This window comes from Podarcis cretensis (genome assembly GCF_951804945.1).
Source record: "Podarcis cretensis genome assembly, chromosome: 13".
NCBI lineage: Eukaryota > Metazoa > Chordata > Lepidosauria > Squamata > Lacertidae > Podarcis > Podarcis cretensis.
This window is the reverse complement of record NC_137182.1, coordinates 50,530,107-50,549,422: the sequence shown is the minus strand read 5'-3', so window position 1 is coordinate 50,549,422 and position 19,316 is coordinate 50,530,107. Positions and strand designations below refer to the sequence as shown.

Below are 19,316 nucleotides of genomic sequence, written 5' to 3'. Positions count from 1 at the left end.
TTCCTCCTCGCTCTCTCCTCTATAGACCTATTCCGGGCTCTTCTGCGTGACTGTCAACCCCTACAAGTGGTTGCCGGTCTACAATGCGGAAGTGGTTGCTGCCTACCGGGGGAAGAAGCGAAGCGAAGCCCCTCCCCACATCTTCTCCATCTCTGACAACGCCTATCAGTATATGCTGACAGGTAAGGAAAAGGGGGAAGGGATGAGGGTGGCGCTGTGGTCTAAACCACAGAGCCTAGGGCTTGCCGATCAGAAAGTCAGTGGTTTGAATCCCCGTGACGGGGTGAGCTCCCGTTGCTCGGTCGCTGCTCCTGCCAACCTAGCAGTTCGAAAGCACGTCAAAGTGCAAGTAGATAAATAGGTACCGCTCTGGCAGGAAGGGAAACGGTGTTTCCGTGCGCTGCTCTGGTTCGCCAGAAGCGGCTTAGTCATGCTGGCCACAGGACCCGGAAGCTGTACGCTGGCTCCCTCGGCCAATAAAGCAAGATGAGCGCCGCAACCCCAGAGTCGGCCATGATTGGACCTACCGTAACGGTCAGGGGTCCCTTTACCCTTTACCTTTTAAGGAAAAGGGGGAGGGTGCATAAACTGTGTGTGTGTGTGTGTGTGTGTGTGTGTTGGCAAGAAACTGGGGAGCAAAAATCCTGCTTTGCTATTTTCGACTTCCTATTTCTTCTGCGTTTTCTCCCCTTCCATTTTCCCCTCCTCTCTTCCCTTTCAACTCTTCTCTCTCTCTCTAGATCGTGAGAATCAGTCTATCCTGATCACGTAAGTCCTCCCTTCCCTTCCCCTCTCCTTTCTGTTTCTCCCTACAAAGTCTCCAGAACACTCTCAGGTGCAGAGGAAGCTGCCTTTGCCCGAGTCAGACCTAGCTCCATATTGCATGCACTGACTGGCAACAGCTCCTCAGCATTTTCCAACAGGGTTCTTTCCCAGCCGGGGAATGAACCTGGGATCCCCTGGATGGTAGAGCGTGAGACTCTTCATCTCAGGTGGCTTCGAGGCCCACGTTAGGCAAAAGATTCCTGGACTGCAGTGGGTTGGACTAGATGACCCTCGGGGTCCCTTCCAACACTACAATTCTATGATTCTGTGAATGCAAAGCAGATGTTATGGCCCTTCCACCCTAAAACCTGCCATTCTATCTAAGTCTGCCTCTTGGTCTATTCATTTTATTTCATAAAATTTACATGCTGCTTGATTTTATTTTTAAACCCTCCAAGTGGTTGGGCCATCAACTCTTGACACTGCTATTTTGGCTGTCTCCATCAAAATAATAATAATAATAATAATAATAATAATAATAATAATAATAATAATAATAATTTATACCCTGCCCATCTGGCTGGGTTTCCCCAGCCACTCTGGGCGGCTCCCAACAGAATATAAAAAATATGATAAAACATCAAACATTTAAAAATTCCCTAAACAGGTCTTCCCTAAAACCCATCGACACCATGGCAAACCTCTTTTCCCCCCTTTTCTCATTTGCCCTGTTCTGTCTCTGGACAGAAGGGAACAATAGCTTCCTCACCTGGTCTCCTGGGGTGAGCAGCAAGAATTGGCCAGGCGACCATCGGAGCAAGGAAGATTCACAAAATTGGGTGGTTCTCCCTCCCCGCTGCTGTCGTTTGTGCCACAGACTTAACTATTAAAAATCAGGTTCCTTGTCTTTGTTGTTTCTCTGCAAAGCTGCAATACTATTCCTTGTTTGCAACACAAAACGGCTGATGCTGTAGTGGCAGTCCATGAGGCCTGTATTCTTAAGAACAGCCATAGTATATTAGAAGAATAAATTACATTTTTTAAAAATACCCTTGATTTTGGGGTGGGGAGGATCACTCGTGAGCCACTGGAAGTGGGATGAAGATGTAGCTGATCGATCGGTTGATCAGTCTACAAACACACCCGCTCTTCAGCCTCGTTTTTCTGCCCCGCAGCGGAGAATCCGGGGCAGGGAAGACTGTCAACACCAAGCGTGTCATCCAGTACTTCGCAGTGATCGCTGCCATCGGCGACCGGACCAAGAAGGAGCAAGCCGCGGCTACCGGCAAGGTGACCGTTTTGTCAGCCTCTGGCTTCTTGTAGTGGTAGCTGGCCTCCTCCAGGGCTGGTAGGGCAGAAGGACAGGAGATGAACACCAGGTGGCGCCAGAGAAAATGATACGCGGAACTACCCAACCCCTGATTGACTAGAGGTGAAGCAGACAGGCAGGCGAGGGCTAGTGGAGAGCCTAAAGGCCCGGACACGTGAAAAGCAGCCCGACCACGGCTACCCAGAGCTACTAGCAGGCAAGGAAAGCCAGAGGGGCAAGGAAGAAGGAGCTGCCACTGTCCACCGACTTCTGTCGTCGTATCTTTCCCACTGCTAACCACGTTCCCTTCTCCTCCTGCTCCTCCGGCCTCTAAGCTGTTTGCTGATATTATATTCATATCCCACCTTTGCTCCAAGATGTTCCTCTCCACATTTTACCCCTGTGAGGTAGGCTCGGCTGACAGGTGGTGACTGGCCCAAGATCACACAGCGAGCTTTCTGGCCCAGAGGGGAGTTGAACCCTGGTCTCCCAAGTCCTAGTCTGGCACTCTAACCATGAAACCACACTGGTCCTCACGTGTTTAAACAGGCATTTCTCGAATCTGATAACTCAAACCTCCTTCTTCCATTGTTTTGGTTGCTATTCTAAATGGGCTTCCTTTACTGTACATTGCAATTATGGATTTTATTCAAGTCTGCTATACAGTGGTACCTCGGGTTACAGACACTTCAGGTTACATACTCCGTCAACCCAGAAATAGTACCTCGGGTTAAGAACTTTGCTTCAGGATAAGAACAGAAATCGCACGGCGGCAGCGGGAGGCCCCATTAGCTAAAGTGGTACCTCAGGTTAAGAACAGTTTCAGGTTAAGAACGGACCTCCAGAACGAATTAAGTTCTTAACCTGAGGTACCACTGTATCTGTGTGTCTACACACACACACACACACACACACAAATATATTGGTTTTAGACTTGTAAGCCACTTTGGGCGATGAAGAGGCATGCAAATGAATAAGGAATAATAATGAGCTGGTAGAGAGAATGTTTCTAACCTTTCGCTGTACCGACAGGGGACTCTGGAAGATCAAATCATCCAGGCCAACCCTGCGCTGGAGGCCTTTGGGAATGCCAAGACCGTCCGGAACGACAACTCGTCCCGATTTGTGAGTGTCGCTCGAGAGGGAATTTGAGGCAGGGGCGAGGGGGGGGGAACTACACTGCCAAAATAACTGCCTACGAGGTTGCATAATCCCATATAGGCCCACTCAAGTCGCTTCCACCTGCAGAACTGGCACTGCTACAGGGGCCCAATCATCCTCGTTCTGCGATGGTGAGAAACAGATATTATAGTGCTTCATCTTCTAACCTTTGGAACTCCCTGCCTCTTGACACCAGAGGACTCGTTTCAGCATCTGCTAAATGCATTTCTGTCTAGGCAAGACTCCCCAGAGATTTAGAACATTGCCGTGTGTTTTCATACGTTCTTGTCTTATCATTTGTACTTATTTTTTTGAATGTTTTAGATAGCTTGGTTAGAGCTGATTGTTCCAAGGTTGCAGGTTAAATTCCCGTATGGGATAGCTGCATATTCCTTCTCTCTGGGTCCCTTCCAACTTTATATGATTCTTTGAAATAGCTGTTCCAAACTGTTTTTACTGATAATTTCGTTGTTCTATTCTTTTTTGTAAACTTCTGTGAAGGTTTCCTCTGCCATCAAGCGGTATATAATTGGGGAGGGGAGAATAAAACCAATAGATAATTATTATTTTTGCTCCCCGCCCTGCCTGCACCTCCTGCTCAGTTTCTTCTTTTCTCTTCCAGGGCAAATTTATTCGGATCCATTTTGGGGCGACGGGGAAGCTGGCTTCAGCCGACATAGAGACGTGTGAGTTTCCCGAAGGCCTGTCCTTCTTTACTTCTCCTGATCTCTGGCCCTCCTCCCTGAATTAACGTAAGGACACAAGTAAGGCCCTGCCGGCCGGATCAGGCCAATGGCCCTCCTAGTCCACCCCTTCTTCTCACCTGTGGGAAGCCCCCAAAATGCAGAACCTGAGTGAAAGAGCATCTTCACCTCTTGCGATTCCCAGCTGCTCATTATTCCCTCCAACAGTGGAGACGGAAGTTTGGCTAGAAGCCTTTATCCTCCATTAATTTTTTAGAAGTACTGTTTTTTTAGAAGTACTGTTTTTGGGGGACAGGAGGCGGGCAGGTGTGGAGGATTCCCTGGTCCTGAATGGGGTAACCGTGCCCCTGAAGGACCTGGTGCGCAGCCTGGGAGTCATTTTGGATTCACAGCTGTCCATGGAGGCACAGGTCAAATCTGTGTCCAGGGCAGCTGTTTACCAGCTCCATCTGGTACGTAGGCTGAGACCCTATCTGCCTGCGGACTGTCTCGCCAGAGTGGTGCATGCTCTGGTTATCTCCCGCTTGGACTACTGCAATGCACTCTACGTGGGGCTACCTTTGAAGATGACCCGGAAACTACAACTAATCCAGAATGCGGCAGCTAGACTGGTGACTGGGGGCGGCCGCCGAGACCATATAACACCGGTCTTGAAAGACCTACATTGGCTCCCAGTACGTTTCCGAGCACAATTCAAAGTGTTGGTGCTGACCTTTAAAGCCCTAAACGGCCTCGGTCCAGTATACATGAAGGAGCGTCTCCACCCCCATCGTTCTTCCCGGACGCTGAGGTCCAGCACCGAGGGCCTTCTGGCGGTTCCCTCATTGCGAGAAGCAAAGCTACAGGGAACCAGGCAGAGGGCCTTCTCGGTAGTGGCGCCCTCCCTGTGGAACGCCCTTCCAGCAGATGTCAAAGCGATAAACAACTACCTGACATTCAGAAGACATCTCAAGGCAGCCCTGTTCAGGGAAGTTTTTAACGTGTGATATTTTACTGTATTTTTGGTTTCTATGGAAGCCGCCCAGAGTGGCTGGGGAAACTCAGCCAGATGGGCGGGGTATAAATAATAAATTATTATTATTATATTATTATTCCTTTCGTCATTGCTCCTCCATTTCAACTGCCCCACCTTCTCTTCCTCGTAATTCCTCAGACCTCCTGGAAAAGTCCCGGGTCATCAATCAGCTGAAAGCTGAAAGGAACTACCACATCTACTACCAGATCTTGTCCAACAAGAAGCCGGAGCTCCTGGGTGAGTTGTTGCAAAGGCGAGCCAGTCTTGCCCGGGTCTGAGATCTTGCTGAGATGTTCTTCTGTACGCGGAACAAATCTAAGCCTGTGCTAGAACGGCAGTAGGGCACCTGATCTGCGGGCAGAAGGTCCTAGGGTCATGTGCATAGTAGGGATGAGAGAGATTCCCTGCCTGAAAGGCTGCCAGTCAGAGTAGACAATGCTGAGCTACAGCATAGGTCGGCAAAAGAAGGTGCAGTGGTGCCCCGCAAGACGAATGCCTCGCAAGACGAAAAACTCGCTAGACGAAAGGGTTTTCCGTTTTTCGAGCTGCTTCGCAAGACGAACTTCCCTATGGGCTTGCTTCGCAAGACAAAAACGTCTTGCGGGTTTGCTTCCTTTTTCTTAAAGCCGTTAATACCCGGGGAATCCGCGCTCCGCAACACGAAAAAATCGCAAGACGAAAAAACTCGCGGAACGAATTAATTTCGTCTTGCGAGGCACCACTGTAACTGGATGCAAAAAAATAGGGGGAAATTGGAAATTTTTTAAAAAATGAATTATCATTTTTTAAAGAAAAGGGACAATCTTCCTTTTGCCTTATTCCCTGCCCAATGCCTTTCCTTCCCAGACATGATGCTGGTAACCAATAATCCGTACGACTACGCCTTCATCTCCCAAGGAGAGACCACAGTGCCGTCCATCGATGACGCTGAGGAGCTGCTGGCCACTGACGTGAGTAGCTGGGGGGGGGGCAGAAGCCGTATCCAGGCGAGTCACCCACCCCTTGCGGCCGTGCAGGCAGCAACAGCCAACCCTCCCTTTGCTTCCTCCGCCCGCAGAGCGCCTTTGACGTCTTAGGCTTCACCCAGGAAGAGAAGAACTCCATCTACAAGCTGACGGGCGCCATCATGCACTACGGAAACATGAAGTTCAAACAGAAGCAGCGCGAGGAGCAGGCAGAGCCCGACGGCACAGAAGGTGAGGGAGGATGCTCGCGATGAACCGCGAACGAGGCAAATGAATGCTGGGTCGCAGGGCAGGATACTCTATCCCAGCCTTCCCCAACCTGATGCCTCCTTTGCGTCAAGAAAACAGAACCCCACAACTTGTGTAAATTATAGATACATGTATATGCATATAGGGACACGGGTGGTGCTGTGGGTTAAACCACAGAGCCTAGGGCTTGCCGATCAGAAGGTCAGCGGTTCAAATCCCCGCGACGGGGTGAGCTCCCGTTGCTCGGTCCCTGCTCCTGCCACCCTAGCAGTTCGAAAGCACGTCAAAGTGCAAGCAGATAAGTAGGTACTGCTCCGGCGGGAAGGTAAACAGCGTTTCCGTGTGCTGCTCTGGTTCGCCAGAAGTGGCTTAGTCATGCTGGCCACATGACCCGGAAGCTGTACGCCGGCTCCCTCGGCCAGTAAAGCGAGATGAGCGCCACAACCCCAGAGTCGGTCACCTTTTGTTTTGGGCTTTACCTTTTGTTTTGGCAAATCCTGGGCAGGAGTCACGTGGGGCAATGAAACCCTCCTGCAGATGGAGAAATTCCAGCTGCCTCTCTTATTCATTCATTCATTCATTCATTCATTCATTCATTCATCCAAATAATAATAATAATAATATTTTCTACCCCGCCCATCTGGCTGTGTTTCTCCAGCCACTCTGGGCGGCTTTCAACAGAACATTAAAAACTGGATAAAACATCAAACATCAAGAACTTTCCTAAAGATTTCATCATGCCTTGCCTGCTGCCTCTGCCCTGTTGATAATTTTAATAATTTTAAATGGAATTTAAATGAAAGGAGGCTCTCTCGGTTTCCTGACACGTAGCAGAAGTCGGTAGCAGAATGCTGTGCATACTCAGAGCGCCCCCAAGTTTGGGAGAGGTGGGCCCGCTTCCCTCACGGGGTCCGCCTTTGACACTACCTCGCTTTGGAAGCCCTTCTGTCTTTTCTACTGCCGTTCCTCAACCAAGGTGAGCCATGGTGTAACCGAGTGGTTTCCTCCCCACCCACCCCCTGCCCCAATTCTGAATTTCCAGAAGCCGACAAGTCTGCCTACCTGATGGGCCTGAACTCGGCCGACCTGCTCAAAGGTCTCTGCCACCCGAGGGTCAAAGTTGGAAACGAGTACGTCACCAAAGGGCAAAATGTCCAGCAGGTGAGATGCAGTCCTGGGTGTGAAATGTCAGAGTGTGGGGGCATTCTTTTGAGGTTTTGAAGGCCGCAGGTTGGCCCCTCAACCTTCCCAGATTTGTTTTAGCTGGTTAATGAGATGTACCTCTCTCTCTCTCCCCCCCCCTTTTAAAAAAACAAACCCAGGTGTACTACTCGACTGGAGCCCTGGCCAAGTCTGTATATGAGAAAATGTTCAACTGGATGGTGACCAGAATCAATGTCACGCTGGAAACCAAGCTTCCACGACAGTATTTCATCGGGGTGCTAGACATCGCTGGTTTTGAGATCTTCGATGTAAGTGGTTCTCTTCCAAGGAGAATCCATTTTGAGTACCGTATTTTTCGCTCATAAGACGCACCAGACCACAAGACGCACCTAGTTTTTGGAGGAGGAAAACAAGAAAAAAAATATTCTGAATCTCAGAAGCCAGAACAGCAAGAGGGATCGCTGCGCAGTGAAAGCAGCAATCCCTCTTGCTGTTCTGGCTTATGGGATAGCTGCGCAGCCTGCATTCGCTCTATAGGACGCACACACATTTCCCCTTACTTTTTAGGAGGGAAAAAGTGAGTCTTATAGAGCCAAAAATACGGTAAATAACTGGGTGGTCCAGCTTGGCTTTGCCAGGTGGAAACCAGGAAGGACGAATGGGTGGTCCAGCGTGACCGACAAATAACCGCCTGGTCCCCATTTCTGCTGGCATTATTATTATTATTACTACTACTACTACCACCCACTCATGAATCTATGCAAAAGAGTTCATGGGGTAATTTTCAAAAGGCTTCCTGCAAAGACTGGCAGCCTTTGACATCGCTCCTGGCTAGTGAGCCAGTATGCTGGAGCAGTTAGAGTGCCAGACTAGGACCTGGGAGACCAGGGTTCAAATCCCCGCTCAGCTATGGAGCTCACTGAGTGCGCCCATCACTGCCTCTCAGCCTAACCTACCTCACAGGGTTGTTGCAGGGATGGATTGAAAAGGAGGGGGAGACCTGTATGCACCACTTTGGCTCCTTATGAGGAAAAAGGTGGGATAAGACACATACGTAGAGGGAGATAACCTGGAAGGGAGGATAGATTGCCAGTCCTTGATTTCCTTTCCCCCGTCTCTCTGCCCAGTTCAACAGCTTTGAGCAGCTGTGCATCAACTTCACCAACGAGAAGCTGCAGCAGTTCTTCAACCACCACATGTTTGTGCTGGAGCAGGAAGAGTACAAGAAAGAAGGGATCGAGTGGGTCTTCATCGATTTCGGCATGGACCTCCAGGCCTGCATCGACCTCATCGAGAAGGTGCCTCCTTGCCTCCGGCACGCCCTCCTTAGTCTCCAAAGGGCAACTTGCATCCATTTACGCCTAAGTTGGGGCAATTGCCTCCCAGAGTGGGCAAGGTTGTCGAAAGGTAGGGCAGTAAGAGATTGTAGGGTAAAGGGACCCCTGACCATTAGGTCCAGTCTTGGCCGACTCTGGGGTTGCAGCACTCATCTCGCTTTATTGGCCGAGGGAGCCGGCGTACAGCTTCCGGGTCATGTGGCCAGCATGACTAAGCCGCTTCTGGCGAACCAGAGCAGCGCACAGAAATGCCATCTGCCTTCCCACCAGAGCGGTACCTACTAATCTGCTCGCACTGGTGTGCTTTTGAAGTGCTAGGTTGGCAGGAGCAGGGACCGAGCAATGGGAGCTCACCCCGTCACAGGGATTCGAACCGCGACCTTCTGATCGGCAAGTCCTAGGCTCTGTGGTTTAACCCACAGCGCCAGCCGCATCCCATGATTGTAGAATCATGGAATTGTGGGGTTGAGACCCTCAAGAGTCATCCATTCCAACTGCCTGAGGTACAGCTAAAGAATCCTTTTCAGGGGGTCATCCAACCTCTGTTTAGAAACCTCCAATGATTACTAGATCTGTCTATTTCTCTTCCATCTCAGTTTCACATGTGCCACAATCATAGGCCCGTTCCATACCATGGATTTTTCAAAAGAATGCATCAGAAATTTGCATTTGTCCACCTTTCATGCATAATTCTTCCCCCAGAAATGTGCGGTTTTGCATCCTCTTCAGCACCCAGCTCCAAAATATGCATTCCCCCCCCCCCCCCATTTTAAAAATGTAAAATGCATTCAGTGGTACCTTGGTTCTCAAACTTAATTCGTTCCGGAAGTCCATTCCAAAACCAAAGCGTTCCAAAACCAAGGTGCGTTTTCCCATAGAAAGTAATGCAAAATGGATTAATCCGTTCCAGACTTTTAAAAACAACCCCTAAAACAGCAATTTAACATGAATTTTACTATTTAACGAGACCACTGATCCATAAAATGAAAGCAATAATCAATGTACTGTAGTATTAAATAAATAAGACAGTACTGTAGATGATAAAAATGAAAATTTTTAAATTAATAATTTTTTTTCTTACCTGCACTGATGATAGTCATTGCTTTTATCCATTTCTGCAGTCACAGGATCATTAGCTGAACTGGGTTCCACACAGTCACAAAAACAAATTAACCGAAAAAGCCTCAAAAACAAAAACGCAAAATAAATAGCAAAAACAAAAGCGCCAAACTTAATCAGTTCCGGAAGTCCATTTGACTTCCGAAATGTTTGAAAACCAAGGCTCAGCTTATGATTGGTGCAGTTGCACCGGAAACAATAGTTGACAACTGCATCAGACGTTCGGCTTCCAAAAAATGTTCGAAAACCAGAACACTTCCAGGTTTTCGGCGTTGGGAACCAAGGTGTTTGAGAACCAAGGTACCACCGTATTTTTGTATACATTTATTGGTGCTGAGAATGCATGGTGACGTTTGGACTTCTGCAAAATCCACTTAATAGTTGTGTTCCAATCTGCACATTCAGTCTGGAACCGGCAAATCAAGCTGGACCTTTTCCAAAAGCAGCACTGACAAATTTGACCTCCATCCCTAAATGAGGGGAACCACCTGAGGTCGTCTGGATGCCCTGGACATATGAACCTGTTGCCTCCACAATCTGCACAGTCAGAGCATTCCTTTCTCAGTGTTAGGAGGTTTTTAAGCGGAGCTTGGATTACCCGCTGCCAGGGATTCTTCCTGTGTTGCAGCGGGCTGGACTAGATGGTCCTTCCGACTCTACCATTCTTCGATTACATGCTGCTGCTGCTCTTTATGGCGAATGCCATAAAGAGAAGCGCCGTGGCTCAGTGGTGGAATACCTGTTTTGCATTCAGAAGGTCCAATCCCTGGCCTCTCTCTGTGCTGGGCCTGGGGGTAACCCGTGAAACACGGTCCAGGACCGGTCCAGAATCCGAAGGTTCTGCTGGGAGACAGTCTGACAGGGCCAAGGCAGGACATGAGGCAGGAAACCAGGCAAGGACGGGTACAGGATCTCAGGCAGGATCTAGCATACAGCAATATTGCTCCCGCAACCTGGGGCAGCGTCCGACAGCCTTTTATCTTCGTCGGGGTAGCGGCCGGTCCTGATCCCCTGGCGACTCACCTCCCTGTTTCACCCGAAGGCAAGCACTCCTCCTGCGAGTACTCAGGTCTCTCCTTCTCTCCGACCTTAGTCTCTGCAGCTTGGGAGACGTCGGTGGGTTACTAGACCCAGGGCTGCCTCAGCCTCCCCTGACCAAACTGGTAGTGGAGCAGCTGTAAGTGATGGCCCAGCTGGAGGCAACGAGGGAATCCCCGCATCTGGAGCCAGGGCAGGCTCAGGCCCCTGACTCGGCCCAGCTGGTGTTTGTTGCAGGGGAACCTGTACAGACTCTTCAGGATCCAGCCCCAGACTTGGTTCAGATGATGCCTGAGGCAAAGGATCAGGTGCAGACTGAGACTCCTCTGGTTCCAGGTCTGAGCCCGAGTCCCAGGCCATCACACTCTCCCTGCTCAGCCTCTGTGTGATCAAAATCCTGGGGGCCACTGCCAGTCCGTGTAGGCAGTATTGAGTTAGGTGGACCCAATGGCCTAGCTCAGCATAAGGCAGCTTTCTCCGTCCATAGCAAATGGCCATGGGGCGGAGCTGCCTGCTGGTGCCTCGTCCTCGCCCTCCATCCCCTGACGCCTGGTCCTCTTCCACAGCCCATGGGCATCATGTCCATACTGGAGGAGGAGTGTATGTTCCCGAAAGCCTCCGACATGACCTTCAAGGCCAAGCTGTACGACAACCACCTGGGCAAGTCGGCCAATTTTGGGAAGCCGCGCAACATCAAGGGCAAGCCGGAGGCCCATTTCTCCCTCATGCACTATGCCGGCACCGTCGACTACAACATCAACCACTGGCTGCAGAAGAACAAGGACCCCCTCAACGAAACCGTGGTGGGGCTCTACCAGAAGTCGTCCCTCAAGCTCCTGGCTCATCTCTTCGCCAACTACACCGGATCGGACGCACGTAAGGGAGGGAACGGAAGGGGGCAAGTCCGGGCTGTCCGCATCCCAAACTCCATTCCGGTCCGTGAGATTGGATCTACAGAAAACCAAAGGCTCTGGTTTGGAGTCATTTGCTTTGATACTATGGCAGCCCAGTGACTCTCAGTCATCGCAGCCGTTGGAGTGTGGGACTAGGACCTGGGAGGCTGGGGTTCGAGATTGGATCTACAGAAAACCAAAGGCTCTGGTTTGGAGTCATTTGCTTTGATACTATGGCAGCCCAGTGACTCTCAGTCATCGCAGCCGTTGGAGTGTGGGACTAGGACCTGGGAGGCTGGGGTTCGAATTCCCACTCTGCTGCAAGGCTTCCTGGGCGACATTGGGCCTGTCGCTCACTCTCAGCCTCACCTACCAGGGCACGCGAACAAAAGCAAAACGCAAACTCGTGCCTGCCCACAAACACCGGCATTGCGATGCAAACAAAACAGAGTTATGTATTTGCAATAAAAATCAGCAGCCCTTCGTCAGCCTCGTGCACTGCCCTTGTCTCAGCGCATATAGTTTCAAGCTAGCCGCCAGTAATAATAATAATAATAATAATAATAATAATAATAATAATAATAATAATTTATACCCCGCCCTCCCCAGCCAAGACCAGGCTAACAACCAATAATAAAAACAAGTTGAATAAAATACAACTTAAAAAACAAGATTAAAATGCAACATTAAAACATTAAGATGCAGCCTCTTCACAGGAGGAGAAAGGAAAAAAGAAAGAGGGGGAGGGAATCAAATTGGTTCTAAGCCAAAGGCCAGGCGGAACAACTCTGTCTTACAGGCCCTGCAGAAAGAAATCGGATCTCGCAGGGCCCTGGTCTCATGAGACAGAGCGTTCCACCAGGCAGGAGCCAGTGTTGAAAAGGCCCTGCCTCTGGTTGAGGCTAATCTGACTTCCTTAGGGCCCGGGACCTCTAGGGTGTTGCTATTTATAGACCTTAAGGTCCTCCGTGGGGCATACTAGGGGAGGGTTCCCGTAGGTACGAGGGTTCTAGGCCGTGAAGGGCTTTAAATTCATGGGAGTCCTCTCCAACCTTGTAGATATTTGAGCTGTAGCAGGGAAAGCCTGTGACCCTCTCCCGTTGGATCCCATGCCTTCCTGATTAATGCATTCCGGTATTTCTGCACATATCCTCACCCTTTAGGCTGCATCTTGAATCCCCGTTTTTCTCTCTCCAAACAGCTCCTGATTCCAAGGGGAAAACGACCCACAAAAAGAAGGGCTCTTCCTTCCAGACTGTGTCTGCTCTGCACCGGGTGAGGATATCCTGAGGCCTGCTTCCTTGGAGAGTCTGGCAGCACCATCCTTAGGCGGGAGCCCTTGGGCTGCGCTCCTTCCTTACTCCTGGGGCTCCTCTGCTTCCTTGCACCCCTTTCCCCAGAGGAGGATGAGCTTCTGTGGTGGGCTTCCTCTGGTTACAGCGCTCTCCTTAGGTCTACTTGCCCCATCAACACCAACCTGGTTGGCTGTCTGGAAACAAAAAGGGTTGCAAGGACGTTATTTGGGGACCCAGCGAGGGCTGAGCCAAGCTTGCCATGTTGCTCCCATCGCCCAAACTTCTCTTCAGTGGAGGCCAATGAGAGTTCCCACAACGAGGACCAAGTGGACAAACACATCTCTTCTCCCCAGCCACTGACTTATGTCCATCTCGATCTTTTCTTATTTCTTTTCATCCCATCCCAGCCTCTTCTATATTATGTTTTGGACTTTTTCTTTTTTCTCCTCTTTGGCGGTCCCTCGTAGCCGAGTAAGATTGTCTTCCACAAACAAGGTCTTAACAGTGAGTCTGTAAGAGACTGTGGAAGCCAATTCTGGATCCACATGTCCTTCCACAGTGGGGACATAGGTTTCCGGGCGGGAGCTGATAACAGTGAGGATTTGCCAAATGTGCCTTCCTCTTAGCACATTTCTCCCTTTCTTCCTGAGTTTGAGCGTCTTCAAAGTCCTTGACACCTTTGATAGACGCTGTTCTCCAACTGGAGCGCTTGCTGTATTTCCCAGTTCTCAGTGTTTATACTACATTTTTTAAGATTTGCCTTGAGAGAGTCTTTAAACCTCTTTTGTGACCAACATTACGCTCTCCATTTTTAAGTTCGGAATAGAGTAATTGCTTTGGAAGACAATAATCAGACATCCTGATTATTTCGGACTGCATCTTGGCTGGCTGGGGCTGATGGAATTTGTAGTCCAAAGCATCTAGAGCAGGCATGGCCAAACTTGGCCCTCCGGATGTTCTGGGACTACAATTCCCATCACCCCTGACCACTGCTCCTGTTAGCTAGGGATGATGGGAGTTGTAGTCCCAAAACATCTGGAGGGCCAAGTTTGGCCATGCCTGATCTAGAGGTTGGCCAAGCCTGCCTTGTGGCCTCCAATCCCTTTTTCTTGTCTCCAGCAAAACTATAACTCCTTTTCTCTGCCTGCTTTCCTTCCCCATCAATCAAATCCATCTACCCATCCTCTGCCTTGCCTGCCTGGACACCTCTCCTTCTGGCCTCTTTCATAAAACTCGTTCCATCTCAACTACCTGCCTGCCTTCTCCAGTTGTCCTTCCTCGCCTCTCACCTTTCTCCATCCCATCTCAACTCACCTGCTCTTCCTTTCCCACCCAGGAGAACCTCAACAAGCTGATGACCAACCTGCGCTCCACCCACCCTCACTTTGTGCGCTGCATCATCCCCAACGAGACCAAGTCTCCAGGTGAGATCCCAGGTCCTTCTTGTATGATGTGTCTTTGGGGCCCTAGCGCTCTCACGCTCTCCTGGACTCCCATCAGTCCAAGCCAGCACAGCCAATGGTCAGGGGTGGTGAGAGCCATAGTCCTTGCACAAGGCCTGTAGCTGAGTGGTAGAGCCACCTGCCTTGCACGCTGAAGGTCACAGGTTCAATCCCTGGTGTCTCCAATTAGGGTTTCCATTGTAACTGGGGTAACCCCAGCGAGAGAGATTTTTGAAGTCTTTTAAGTGGTTTAGAAATGCTTTTAAATCACTACATTTAAAGTGCTTACGTGGTAGGGACCGATTTCCCCCTTTCTTTTCTTTCTTTAAAATTAAATCTTTATTGGTGTAAAATACAAAGATACAAACATACAACGAAGGTAAGTATTTCAGAGTTAAATACAAAGAAAAGAAAAGAAGGGGGGGGAAGAGAAAATTTTGAAGCAAAGACAAAAAAATGATAAAAGGGGGGGGGGGAGAGAGACCAAAGATTTACACAACATTATATCTATCAAATAAATATTTTTTTTGCAAAAAAGTTCCAATCTTTCTCGTCATACTTTTTCTGTTGTCATGGTATTATCATGCAGTTTTGTTTTATATCCTTTCTTGTACATTCCACTATAACGTTTATATCATTTATCTATTATTCGTAAGTATCATTCCAATTCTGCTAAGACGGTATCATTTTTGCAATATAATCTTATATATTCCTTAAATATTTTCTCCGTATGTTTCCTGGTTTAAAACTCCCCTGACTTTTCCCGTCAGCTTTGCCAGTTGGAAATACTCTATCACTTCCACGCTCCCATCCCCTTTCTCCTGCTCTCTCAGGTGTGATGGACAACCCCTTGGTCATGCACCAGCTGCGCTGTAACGGGGTACTGGAGGGGATTCGGATCTGCCGGAAGGGGTTCCCCAACCGGATCCTCTACGGGGACTTCAGGCAAAGGTAGGCTTAACTCTCAAGTGGTGAAGATGGAGGATGCTTCAGAGCAGCTGAGAGTGTCACTGGGGGAAGGTACATGAATATGGGGGTGCCCCAAGCGAAATAGGGCAACACCGGAGGGAAGTTGCCTGCATGGCAGTTCACTGTCAGGGTTATGTCTGCTCAGTTCAAAAAGAAAATGCATTCTGCCTTCTATAGAATCCTAGAATTGTAGATGCGGGTGGCGCTATGGGTTAAACCACAGAGCCTAGGACTTGCCGATCAGAAGGTCGGCGGTTCGAATCCCCTTGACGGGGTGAGTTCCCGTTGCTCGGTCCCAGCTCCTGCCAACCTAGCAGTTCAAAAGCACGTCAAAGTGCAAGTAGATAAATAGGTACCACTCCGGCGGGAAGGTAATCGGAGTGCTGCTCTGGTTCACCAGAAGCGGCTTAGTCATGCTGGCCACATGACCTGGAAGCTGTACGCCGGCTCCCTTGGCCTATAGAGCGAGATGAGCGCCGCAACCCCAGAGTCTGTCACAACTGGACCTAATGGTCAGGGGTCCCTCTACCTTTACCTTAGAATTGTAGAGTTGGAAGGGGTCCAGATGACCATCTAGTCTAACCCCCTGCAGTACAGAAATCATAGCTACATATACAGTCGTGCCTTGCTTGTCAAACGCCCTGGAACTCGGACGTTTTGGCTCCCAAACGCCACAAACCCGGAAGTGATTGTTCCGGTTTGCAAACATTCTTTTGGAACCCGAATGTCCAACGGAGCTTCCGCGGCTTCTGATTGGCTGCAGGAGCTTCTTGCAACCAACCAGAAGCCGCGGTTTGGTTTTCAAACGTTTTGGAAGTCAAACAGACTTCTGGAACGGATTCCGTTCGACTTCCAAGGCACGACCGTAAAGACATTTATATACCGCTCGATCATCAACATTTTATCCAAATGTAAAAGGTACTCACGGTACAGTCCTTAAATGATTTTAGAGTTGGAAGAATTGACCGCTAATGCCTCACAGTCTCACAGCTTCATATCAGCAAAGGAAGCGTTCCGTTGCGTCGCAGCTCCAACCCCCTTGCACTCGGAGCTCAAAACAGAGCTTGCCGGGGAGGTGGGGAGCCTGCTTTTGACCCCCGCTGGATCCCACAACCTCAAAATGCTCGATTTGAGGTTTTTCCTGGGGGTCTGCTACGCTGGAGTGGTTTTCCCTGCCTTTGATGTACCGAGATCTCCTCCGACGAAGAGACCTCCGACTGTGATGGCGCACAATCAACCGGAAGCCCCTGATCATCAACATTTTCAGGTGGTTCTGTGGGGAACTTTGAAGTCCTCTTGAACATTCCTACCCAAATCTCTGGTTTCTTGAGATTTAGGCATGGGCCACACCTTTCCAAACTTGCTTTCACAGTTGTGAGGACTAGATGAGAGAGAGAAAGATGAGATTCTCCGGGCCCCAAGTATTCTGCCACAATTTAGTTGTGAAATATACACGGTCCTGGCCTTTGATCTGGGCATCTGCCCATGTTGAGAGGATAAAGCCCAGGGAAGGGAAGCTGTCAGGGGTCATCTAGCGCTGCTTCCTTTCCTCTTTCCCAGGTACCGCATCCTGAACCCAGCCGCCATCCCCGAAGGCCAGTTCATCGACAGCAGGAAGGGGGCAGAGAAGCTGTTGAGCTCCCTCGATATCGACCACAACCAGTACAAATTTGGGCACACTAAGGTGAGAGGCCGGATGAGCCACTTCCTCACCGGGAAAAGGCGGTGACATCATCATTCCGGGCCGCGCTGTAGATTGGCTCTTCACAACAGAGGAGGCTAGGGCTAATCCTGGGTTGGGGTATGTGTTTTCTCCACTGTCAAGGTTCCTGGTGAGGTTTGGCTTGGCTATGACATACAAACATAGGCGCAGGATCCAAGCTCCAACATGTACAGAGCAGGGTGACCAAGATCATATAGGCCCAGTAGCAACCTGGTAATAACCTGTGTAGGGACCTGGGCACAGGTTGTTTTTCTGAAAAATAGAAAACCCCCACAATGCTCTCTTTTTTTGCCCAGGTGTTCTTCAAGGCTGGTCTCCTGGGTCTGCTGGAGGAGATGAGGGACGAGCGTCTCTCTCGCATCATCACCCGCATCCAGGCCCAGTCCCGCGGAGTCCTCGCCAGGATAGAAGTCAGGAAGATCATGGAAAGGAAGTAAGTCCCTGAGTGGATTTTTCCGGGATTTGTAGGTGTGGTTAGATGGGGAACGGCTTGGGCATGTTGGAGCCCTCTGGTTAGAATTAGAGATTGGGGAGAAATCCAGTCCAGTTCTCATTTAAAAGTGAACCTGCCCAATTCACGGAAACTGAAACTGAAAGCTGGTCATTCTTCAAGATTCACAGCTGCCTGAATTTTGCAAATGCCATTCTCTAGGCAAGTAATGTGCCCCAAAATGCGTATAGCAGGGTGAAGTGTGCAGAGAAACGCACGCATTAGTGGAAATAAATACATTAACAAGAAGCTATGCATAAAAAGGGGGTGCAGTAGGCAAAATTGCATACTCTCAGGGTAAACACTCACTGGTGAATTTTTGCGAGGAATTTTCTAAAAAAAGAATTGCAAACTAATGTGGAGGATTGAACAAGGGGAAATTGGGAAGCTGAGAGACACCAAAATGGACAGACTCACTCCTCCCTTAGTCAGAACTAGGTGGACCCAGGAAAATGCTCGCATACAAACTAAGCCTATCTGTATAATCATGAGGACTATAAAATTTATGGAAGGTTACATTCTCAGGAGAGGACGCGGGTTAAACCACAGAGCCTAGGGCTTGCCGATCAGAAGGTTGGCCGTTCGAATCCCCGTGATGGGGTGAGCTCCCGTTGCTCGGTCCCTGCTCCTGCCAACCTAGCAGTTGGAAAGCACGTCAAATTTAAGTAGATAAATAGGTACCGCTCTGGCGGGAAGGTAAACGGCATTTCCATGCGCTGCTCTGGTTCGCCAGAAGTGGCTTAGTCCTGCTGGCCACATGACCCGGAAACTGTACGCCGGCTTCCTCGGCCAATAAAGCGAGATGAGCGTCGTAACCCCAGAGTTGGCCACGACTGGACCTAATGGTCAGGGGTCCCTTTACCCTTTACCTTACCTTCTCAGGATGCAGAATTCTGTGCTTCCTGCACTGAATGCAACTGCAAAATGTTGGAATAATTCCAACCTTGCTTGTTGCAAGTGAGCCTCCTGTTTCAGGCAGGGCTGCGTGGTCTCCCACTTGCCGAAGTGGCCTTTTCCGTATTCTTTACCCTGATGTGTCCTCCCTCACCATGCCACCCCAAACTCTCCCCTTCTCTGATTTGCAGGGAATCGCTGCTGGTGATCCAGTATAACATCCGGTCCTTCATGGTGGTCAAGAACTGGCCCTGGATGAGGCTCTACTTCAAGATCAAGCCTCTCCTGAAGAGCGCGGAGACCGAGAAGGAGATGTTGGCCATGAAAGAGGAGTTTGCCAAGCTGAAGGAGGCTCTGGAGAAGTCGGAGGCCCGGAGGAAGGAGCTGGAGGAGAAGATGGTCTCCCTGCTCCAAGAGAAGAACGACCTCCAGCTGCAAGTGCAGGCTGTAAGTTGGGACGATGGGGCAATATTATTATTAATGATGATGATAATAATAATAATAATAATAATAATAATAATAATAATAATAATAATTTATTATTTATACCCCACCCATCTGGCTGGGCTTCCCCAGCCACTTTGGGACTTTGGGCGGCTTCCAAAAAAAATATTAAAATACTGTAATACATCAAACAGTAACAGCTTCCCTAAACAGGGCTGCCTTCAGATGTCTTCTAAAAGTCTGGTAGTTGTTGTTCTCTTTGACATCTGGTGGGAGGGCATTCTACAGGGCGGGCGCCACTACCGAGAAGGCCCTCTGCCTGGTTCCCTGTAACTTGGCT

General features: G+C 49.6%; 1 protein-coding gene across 2 annotated transcripts in view; it reads left to right on the top strand.

Annotated features, from left to right (window-relative positions):
- Positions 1 to 19,316, top strand: part of LOC307202094 (myosin-7) — a 42,080-nt gene that overhangs the window by 6,159 nt on the left and 16,605 nt on the right. For both annotated transcript variants that reach the window (XM_079951708.1, XM_079951709.1), the window contains exons 5-22: positions 26 to 182; positions 741 to 768; positions 1,941 to 2,055; positions 3,107 to 3,199; positions 3,858 to 3,921; positions 5,093 to 5,191; positions 5,801 to 5,904; positions 6,012 to 6,150; positions 7,211 to 7,329; positions 7,491 to 7,640; positions 8,460 to 8,630; positions 11,393 to 11,702; positions 12,921 to 12,994; positions 14,351 to 14,438; positions 15,290 to 15,407; positions 16,986 to 17,109; positions 17,445 to 17,581; positions 18,724 to 18,979. In XM_079951708.1, the coding sequence (XP_079807834.1) occupies positions 26 to 182; positions 741 to 768; positions 1,941 to 2,055; positions 3,107 to 3,199; positions 3,858 to 3,921; positions 5,093 to 5,191; positions 5,801 to 5,904; positions 6,012 to 6,150; positions 7,211 to 7,329; positions 7,491 to 7,640; positions 8,460 to 8,630; positions 11,393 to 11,702; positions 12,921 to 12,994; positions 14,351 to 14,438; positions 15,290 to 15,407; positions 16,986 to 17,109; positions 17,445 to 17,581; positions 18,724 to 18,979 (2,346 nt within the window). The remainder of the gene's footprint in view (positions 1 to 25; positions 183 to 740; positions 769 to 1,940; positions 2,056 to 3,106; positions 3,200 to 3,857; positions 3,922 to 5,092; positions 5,192 to 5,800; positions 5,905 to 6,011; positions 6,151 to 7,210; positions 7,330 to 7,490; positions 7,641 to 8,459; positions 8,631 to 11,392; positions 11,703 to 12,920; positions 12,995 to 14,350; positions 14,439 to 15,289; positions 15,408 to 16,985; positions 17,110 to 17,444; positions 17,582 to 18,723; positions 18,980 to 19,316) is intronic.